At 37.6% G+C, this 9372-nt stretch overlaps 1 protein-coding gene across 3 annotated transcripts in view; it reads right to left on the bottom strand.

Moving 5' to 3' along the window:
• Positions 1-2436: 2436 nt before the first annotated feature.
• Positions 2437-9372, bottom strand: part of LOC132845943 (CUGBP Elav-like family member 5) — a 204500-nt gene continuing 197564 nt past the window's right edge. For 2 of the 3 annotated variants that reach the window (XM_060870367.1, XM_060870375.1), the window contains 2 exons: positions 6420-6593; positions 2437-4838 (listed from right to left, as the gene is read on the bottom strand). In XM_060870367.1, the coding sequence (XP_060726350.1) occupies positions 6466-6593 (128 nt within the window). In that variant the 3' untranslated portion in view covers positions 2437-4838; positions 6420-6465. The remainder of the gene's footprint in view (positions 4839-6419; positions 6594-9372) is intronic. The other variant, XM_060870383.1, reaches the window with a different exon arrangement.

The raw sequence follows: 9372 nt of genomic DNA, 5'->3' as shown, positions 1-9372 counted from the left end.
TTCGAGCCGTCTCTCATCGCAATGCATTCATTAGAATAACATCAATAAGAGTCTATAAGCAGTGTATAAGTCTAACATGTCAGTTTATAAGTCTATATCATCCTACATTCCTACTTCACAGACCCCTCTCGTCTATACAAGCACATTCTCAGTGTTGACTCTGGAGCTGTTCATTCATGAGCGAGATGAAATCCTGGCAATAAATGAACTTATCAGGTGACTACAAAAGCTGAAGCTTGGTCCGAGTTTATATATATATATATATATATATATATATATATATATATATATATATATATATATATATATATATCAATCACCTGAAACAACCATAAATCAAAGAAAATCATCAGAAATCATCCCCATTATGAAATATCCCTGGGATGTCTGTCAGTGATTGGCGTGATTTGAAAGGAAACTCCAAATGTATAAAATTTGAAAAATAATGTAAAAAAAAAACAAAGTAAATTTGCTAAGTGAGGAATAAAACACAACGTGATGTTATATGAAAATAATTAATATTAGTGGTGTGATGTAGCCTGCGATGCAAGTAAATATTTTATTTCTCTTTTACTACATCAATTTGGCAGTTACAATTTTTATCAATTTATTTTGATCTGTTTTTATTTTATTTTAATATTATCCAATTAGAGATACATTTAATGTTGTGAGCAGTCTGAGGAAAATCTTTTTATAAATATTTTTATCCAAATATATTTACAACTCATGGAATGAAACAAGACGTTATACATTTTTAAGTAAACACTGTTAATTATATTTAAACTCAAAGCAATTCTAATCTGATCCACTAGATTTTATGCCCCATAGAAACCTTTAAGGATATTTTGCACCATATTTAATCACAGAAATGTGTAATCATTTTAAAACATTAAAAAAGAGAGAGGAAAAACATTTGGAGTTTCCTTTTTAAACACACAGATTGCTTGTCACTGTGGAGGCTCTACGCAGCAATATGTTCACACGACCTCTCGACACTCAATTTCTTAGATTAGCTCAAGTGGTTTATTTATAATAACTGCCTCGGATCATTTGAAATGCCATAATTTATGCACGCAGATTAAAATGAGAGCAACTTAGAAAGCTTTTCCTTATCAAACTATTTGCACAAATGCTAGTAACTGTGCTGTTCCTTCTCTTTTAACTCAGAATTTTCATTATTTTTATTTTCTATTCTCAGAGGTATTGGTTGAAAACAGAAATAAAAACAAAACAAAACAAAAAAAACACTGCATTTTTTTAGTTATTTTTTGTTTGTTATTATTATTATTATTTTTTTTTTTTTACTAAAAATGCATCTCTATGTGTCTAGTTAAATGCATGCATGCACAAAATGTTTGTCAGGCAGGGCAAGCTATGAAAGGAGAAAAAAAAAAAGATTTGTTACTAAATAGAAGTATAAATGAAGTGATTTTATTTCGTCCTGTTTGTACAGTGAGCTTGTTTATCTGGCCGACAGGATATAATACATCTCTCACTGCCATATGGCTCTACAGTGATGCCACGAGCCCTGGAATGTTCTGTTGTGTGACAGTTACATCAGTGTTACACCATCCGGCTGCCAGACGTCACAGAATGAGACAAAGGGTGCACTTGATTTCGTGCCCTGAAGAGTGCCCACATTGCCCTGGTGGGGAGGGTGAGTGGTCTATGTCTGCCTACCACCTTTATATATATATATATATATATATATATACACACACATATAAGTATGTGTCTGTGTGTCTGAATGAATACACACATGTATATATATATATATATATATATATATATATATATTATATATATATTCACACATATATGCACACACACTCACACATATATATGTATATTAGGGATGTAATAAAATATAGAATGAACAGATAATACAAATTTAAGCAAGCGAAGTACAATATTCATGTGTACTGGGACTCAGATGCAAGTTAGCTATGAAACTCATATGACATAGTAACAAGTAACAACTAGCAACGTTAATGAAAGTGTGACGATTCACATTTACAGCATCTTTAGTAACAGCATGATCAGGATCACGATGGTTTCAATTAGAGTAGAACTTATTTTTTAATTAGGAATTACAACCGAATCACTTTGTTAGAACTATGGTTGAGGTTGAGGACGCGTCGTAGTCCGAATTCACAGAGAACTGACAGTGTTGAGGTCAAATAAACGATATTAAACCTTTTCTGGATTAGTACATGGTCCCTTTGGAGTTAACTTCAAATACAGCTACATGTAGTGTCACTGTGTTTACATCCCCATCACTTTGTGTGCGTGTGTGTGTGTGTGTGTGTGTGTGTGTGTGTGTATATATACATATATATACATACATATATATATATATATATATATATATATATATATATATATATATTAGATTTCCTATCCTTTCAGACCTTTGGATAAAAGGGCGAAGCAAATGGCAGTTTACAAAATGCTTATTAAAATAAATGCTAAATAATTGCTTAAGCTTTGTCTGTGGTTTTATCTGGAAACAGAAATCCTTTCTTTATCTTCCGTTACCTTACGTTATTAAATGGTATAATTTTTCAGCATTCTGACATCCAGGATGTTACTTGGTCCTTAATCTTTAGGTCCAATGAGCACAGTAATCCAAGGGCAGTGAGAGATTTGGTTTGAATGTATTATATTATCTGTTTCAGTCTTGTGTTCGGGTTCGAACCCAGGATAACAACACAGTATCAAAGTCTAAATTCTGATGCCGACCTTAAATGAAATCATGCCTCAAATGCAATAAGGAATGTGTCAGTATAATACAGCCGAGTCACTGAGTGTTCAGCAGCAGCCACACCTCATCCTATATCTACTGAAATGCACCGATCCTTTCCCCTTAATTCTCTTTATTACTTTTACGATAATGTATGTGAAGCAGATGCCTATATCTAATCTAAAAAAAAAGATTTGTGTTATCTCAAAAAAGCAGATTATTTTAAAAATAGCATCTACCTTTGTCTAATTTCTATTTCGGTGTTAGTACAGTAGAAATTTCTACATGCAAGATTCAAACGGAGTTAACATTTACAAGATAGTGACGTCACTGTAGCGTAAGCTGGCGTCATGAATAACTGAGAGAAGCAGACTTGTCGTTTTTTGGCACGGCAAAGAGGATGTTAAAGGTATAGTCAGTGGTTTTGGCAGAAATTAGCTGTTTTGAAACCATGGCTCAACCCACTACAATGTAAATATGTGTAGTCTGTGTATGTTTTAAATTGCATTCTTGTCCGCTTCGTTTAGTATCCAAGCGATACCGTGACATACAAGAAAGCTTCAACGTGTCGAAACGTGAAAAACGCAGACATAATGTAAAGGTGTGTGAATACTCGGCATACCGGTGTGCATTTTACTGTTGGCGGAAATCTTTTAGGAAATGGGTTACTGATCTAAAAACGAAAAAAAAAAACTGCATTTCCAAACTCAGCATGCATTAGCCCTAATTATATATTCGAACTGCATGGTTATAGTTCTAGGTATAAGTGGTACACTGTTAATTCACATTTATTAAAATAAGGCATGGATAGAGAACAGAATAATGATGTGAGTGAGACACTAGGGCTTATTGTTTGTTTTCTTTCAGTTCTGTGAGCGATATGTCTGTTTACGGTGGATTAGCTTTAGGGAAAATACGCTAATGCTAAAATTCAATTTAGATTTGTAAATTTCTCCGCTTGTGTTAAAGCACTGAAACTGAATCACTCTTGACACAGCGAATAAAATGATTATGTCTATAAGTGAAATCATGGATCTCCCGTTAAAGTTATTTTTTGTTCAATATTTAATAAGAGTGACCTTTGGAAAAATGAGCGGTGGCTGTGAACAAGAAAGGAGAACGAACCTCTCATGTCAACGCGTATCCCATTCTAGATCAATAACCATCACCGTAGCTTTGCTCCTTGAACCTGTAACCTAGTTTATTCACAACGAAAGAGAACCCCCCTGATTTCTTTTTTTTTTTTTTTACATACACTATACACCCTGAAGTATTTTTCTCTAACTCATAATTGTAATATTTTACGCAATATCCTGTATCATAAGATGATAATCAGTGATAATATTGAACGTTACTATAGATAGAGATTAAAAAGTTTTGGTCCTCTGGACCCCAAAGGGGCCATGGGTGAGAGAGAGAGAGAGAGAGAGAGAGAGAGAGAGAGAGAGGGAGGGATCAAAAGAAGGGAAAGGAAAGCGAGAGAAAGATTTGCGACGATACTGCTTCTGTGGAACTTCTAATGAGCCATATACAAGAGCTCTGCAGAAAAAAGAGAGAACGAGATACAGAGAGAATTCTTACATCCGTCCAAATGACGAAATGTTTCTTCTTCTTCTTTTTCTTTTCTTTTTTTTTTTTTTACCTTGGAGATTAAACCCTCATTAGTCCATAAAAGTAAAAGCCACGGGTGTCGTTCAATTTCTTCGTGAGAACTGTGGCTTATTCAGCATCAATCCAAAATCTGTCTTTCAAACAGTGTTCTATCTGTTTTTTGTTTTTTTTTTTGTTCCAAGGAAAAATGTTTTTGTTCTGTTTGGCTTTCTCGTTGCTGGCTTCAGTCCTCTTGATACTGACGTTCCCTGCCACGTTGTTCCCTAAACTTCTCATCGCCGTGGTGTTGCACGCAAAGTCAAATCTGATATGTTTTTCTTTTCTTTAAAAAAAAAAAAAAAATCATGTACTTATTTTGTAGGCTGCATTTCTTTTCTTTTTTTTTCTTCTTCTTCTTCTTTTTTTTTTCTTGTTGGTCACTTTTCCGTTGTGGTTTTGCAAGTAAAGTCTTCCATCTGTTACAGATGTCAAGACTGTTCAAAACCTGCAAAAGAAAGACAGGATGTCAGAGACGGACTCTGAAAGAGACGAGCAAGGAGAAACGTCTCTGCCTGACAGCTTGATGTCTGAACGAGGAACTCCTGTATGTTTCAAAGAAACTGCAGCTAGAAATGATCAGACCAGGTCAGATCCAGATGTCTGTCTTTATTTTACACCCTAACAAGTTCACTCAAATGTAAATTTCTAAGCTTGACCACAAGCTTTTTGGCTTATAGACTTAAGTTTAACATGCCTTGGACGCAATGCTATACGCTACAATGAACCCTTTTTTTTTTTGAACTTCTGCAAGCACGGTCTATGTTTCCGTATTGATCTTAGATTATTTCTACCAAATCCTACAACATTATCAAGGGAATTATCTAAGCACAAAAGTAGAGCTTCCCAACATGTTTCACTCAGCAGTATGGGAGACACGTACAGTAACAAAAGAAACCTGCTGTTGTAGTGAAATCATCGGCAATAAGGAATAATAATGTTTTTTTTTCCACCATCAATGTTGGCTGTGTTTCATTCTTCTAACTCCTTTTATGAATTAAAAAATGGCACGTCAGTGTTGATGAACTTCTACTTCTACTACGTTGTTAAAAAGCACATAGTCTACAGTCTGGGAAGTGCTGACACTAGAGACTCCTTCCTTAACCCTTTCTAGCGGTACACTGGCGTACAGTCTGAAAGTGGAACGGAATCGTCTTATCGGATATTTTCTGTTATCTGTTATGAGATTGGTCTGAACACCGTTGGGCCTCTGTGTATAGAGTATCATGACTCTGGGATTAGCTGCTGGTGGGATGTTTTTTCTCATGAAAGTGAAGTGACATACGGCTAAGTACGGTGACCCATACTCAGAATTTGTTCTCTGCATTTAACCCATCCAAAGTGCACACACAGCAGTGAACACACACACCGTGAACACACACCCGGAGCAGCGGGCAGCCATTTATGCTGTGGCGCCCAGTGAGCAGTTGGGGGGGGTTCGGTGCCTTGCTCAAGGGCACCTCAGTCGTGGCTGGCCCGAGACTCGAACCCACAACCTTAGGGTTAGGAGTCAGACTCTCTAACCATTAGACCACGACTTCCCATATTATTAGTTCAGTAAAATTTGGTAGCAGAGATAACTGATAAACCAGCATTAACTATATCTTCACACTATACTATACTATATTACACATACACTATATCCTTATAGCGGACTTCCCTTACGACTTCATGGACCTAGACATCTATTTACATCAATTTTCTATTAATTATACATTTAAATCAAAGTGTTATTGGAATTATATGACATGCAATGTTAAGTAATAATAATAAAAAAGATTATGGATATGTTTTTAAATAATTTATTACACCCATTTTACTGCAATGAAAGTAATGTACAGTAAAGACTATGTTAGGAAGTAAGAATGGAACTGTAGCTCAATTCAATAAAGAGTCACTTGTGGATGAAATGATTCATTATCCTGCTGATTCTTCTTCTGAACTGCGATTAAATGAATATTTCTTGAATCTACTCTTGATAAATGATTTATGATGTTGACATCTCGAGGTTTTTCAGCAGCAGTCCTACCTGTGCTGTCAGCTGTGTGTGTGTGTTTGTGTGTCCTGGGTGAGGGTCAGTAGGGACGGCTGGCGTCCTTTGGCCGTTTGAGCTGCACTTTCAAGCGCTTCATGCCGATCTGGAAGCCGTTCATGGCCTGGATGGCTGCCTGAGCACTTCCAGGGTTATCGAAGCTCACAAAGCCTGCAAGGTAACCAAACACAAACACAAAGCAGGAAGGATAAGTCATTAAAAAGAATTTTTATCATAAGCATTTTGAGACTATAATGTGAAAAGTTTCACTGTCTCTGCTGCTGGCTGACTTAAAACAAAGGAAAAAAAGGGCAGAGAACAATTAATTCACTCTCACTCACTCACTCATCTTCTACCGCTTATCCGAACTACCTCGGGTCACGGGGAGCTGGTGCCTATCCCAGGCGTCTTCGGGCATCAAGGCAGGATACACCCTGGACGGAGTGCCAACCCATCACAGGGCGCACACACACTCTCATTCACTCACGCAATCACACACTACGGACAATTTTCCAGAGAAGCCAATCAACCTACCATGCATGTCTTTGGACCGGGGGAGGAAACCGGAGTACCCGGAGGAAACCCCCGAGGCACGGGGAGAACATGCAAACTCCACACACACAAGGCGAAGGTGGGAATCGAACCCCCAACCCTGGAGGTGTGAGGCAATCGTGCTAACCACTAAGCCACCGTGCCCCCCCACAATTAATTCATTGACATTTTATTTAATAGTTTATTCATTTATTTTTCCCTTACTGTATTTTTTCCTTGTTTCATGTAGGCAGCTGTGAGTAGCAGGATACCATCAGTTGGATAGTATTTATACAGGGACGCTTACATTCTGTTGCTGCAAAGCAGAAATCCGACTCTAGACCCCTGATGAGCAACCGAGGGCAACAGTGTAAAGCAAAATGCCCATGAGAGCTCATAAAGGGAAACTATACGAGCAGTGGAGTAGGCTATAATCCTTAAATCTTTTTTTTTTTTTTATAAAACAGGATTAAAAATGAAAAGATTTGGGGTATAACTGGCGTGTTGTAAATTTCAGGAACGGCAGGTAAAAAGTTCAAAATGAGCATGAGCTTGAAGCAGCAAGCAAAAAAAAAAAAAATAAATAAAAAAAAGAGTTTAGGAGTTCATGCGAGGGTTGACAGTTCATAACGCTGGTTAAAAATCACAGCAATAAGAAGCTAAACAAGAATGTAGTGGTAATGTAGTCATTAAAATCTCTGGAGGCCTGAGCAGAGGTGGAGCTAGAATATGTGCAATGAGATTTGAGGCATACAAAAGCACTATAATAACGAAGCCCGTTCCCTGAAACATCAAATACAGTATAGTACATGTAGTATGTATATACAGGGAGTGCAGAATTATTAGGCAAATGAGTATTTTGACCACATCATCCTCTTTATGCATGTTGTCTTACTCCAAGCTGTATAGGCTCGAAAGCCTACAACCAATTATGCATATTAGGTGATGTGCATCTCTGTAATGAGAAGGGGTGTGGTCTAATGACATCTACACCCTATATCAGGTGTGCATAATTATTAGGCAACTTCCTTTCTTTTGGCAAAATGGGTCAAAAGAAGGACTTGACAGGCTCCGAAAAGTCAAAAATAGTGAGATATCTTGCAGAGGGATGCAGCACTCTTAAAATTGCCAAGCTTCTGAAGCGTGATCATCGAACAATCAAGCGTTTCATTCAAAATAGTCAACAGGGTCGCAAGAAGCGTGTGGAAAAACCAAGGCGCAAAATAACTGCCCATGAACTGAGAAAAGTCAAGCGTGCAGCTGCCAAGATGCCACTTGCCACCAGTTTTGCCATATTTCAGAGCTGCAACATCACTGGAGTGCCCAAAAGCACAAGGTGTGCATTACTCAGAGACATGGCCAAGGTAAGAAAGGCTGAAAAACGACCACCACTGAACAAGACACACAAGCTGAAACGTCAAGACTGGGCCAAGAAATATCTGAAGACTGATTTTTCTAAGGTTTTATGGACTGATGAAATGAGAGTGAGTCTTGATGGGCCAGATGGATGGGCTCGTGGCTGGATCGGTAAAGGGCAGAGAGCTCCAGTCCGACTGAGACGCCAGCAAGGTGGAGGTGGAGTACTGGTTTGGGCTGGTATCATCAAAGATGAGCTTGTGGGGCCTTTTCGGGTTGAGGATGGGGTCAAGCTCAACTCCCAGTCCTACTGCCAGTTTCTGGAAGACACCTTCTTCAAGCAGTGGTACAGGAAGAAGTCTGCATCCTTCAAGAAAAACATGATTTTCATGCAGGACAATGCTCCATCACACGCGTCCAAGTACTCCACAGCGTGGCTGGCAAGAAAGGGTCTAAAAGAAGAAAAACTAATGACATGGCCTCCTTGTTCACCTGATCTGAACCCCATAGAGAACCTGTGGTCCATCATCAAATGTGAGATTTACAAGGAGGGAAAACAGTACACCTCTCTGAAGAGTGTCTGGGAGGCTGTGGTTGCTGCTGCACGCAATGTTGACGGTGAACAGATCAAAACACTGACAGAATCCATGGATGGCAGGCTTTTGAGTGTCCTTGCAAAGAAAGGTGGCTATATTGGTCACTGATTTGTTTTTGTTTTGTTTTTGAATGTCAGAAATGTATATTAGTGAATGTTGAGATGTAATATTGGTTTCACTGGTGAAAATAAATAATTGAAATGGGTATATATTTGTTTTTTGTTAAGTTGCCTAATAATTATGCACAGTAATAGTCACCTGCACACACAGATATCCTCCTAAAATAGCTAAAACTACAAACAAACTAAAAACTACTTCCAAAAATATTCAGCTTTGCTATTAATGAGTTTTTTGGGTTCATTGAGAACATGGTTGTTGTTCAATAATAAAATTAATCCTCAAAAATACAACTTCCCTAATAATTCTGCACTCCCTGTATATATATATATATATATATATTATAAAGT

The sequence above is a fragment of the Tachysurus vachellii genome, chromosome 1 (assembly GCF_030014155.1).
Source record: "Tachysurus vachellii isolate PV-2020 chromosome 1, HZAU_Pvac_v1, whole genome shotgun sequence".
In the NCBI taxonomy this organism is placed as follows: domain Eukaryota; kingdom Metazoa; phylum Chordata; class Actinopteri; order Siluriformes; family Bagridae; genus Tachysurus; species Tachysurus vachellii.
Note: the sequence above shows the minus strand (reverse complement) of the source record. Positions and strands in the feature narration are given on the sequence as shown.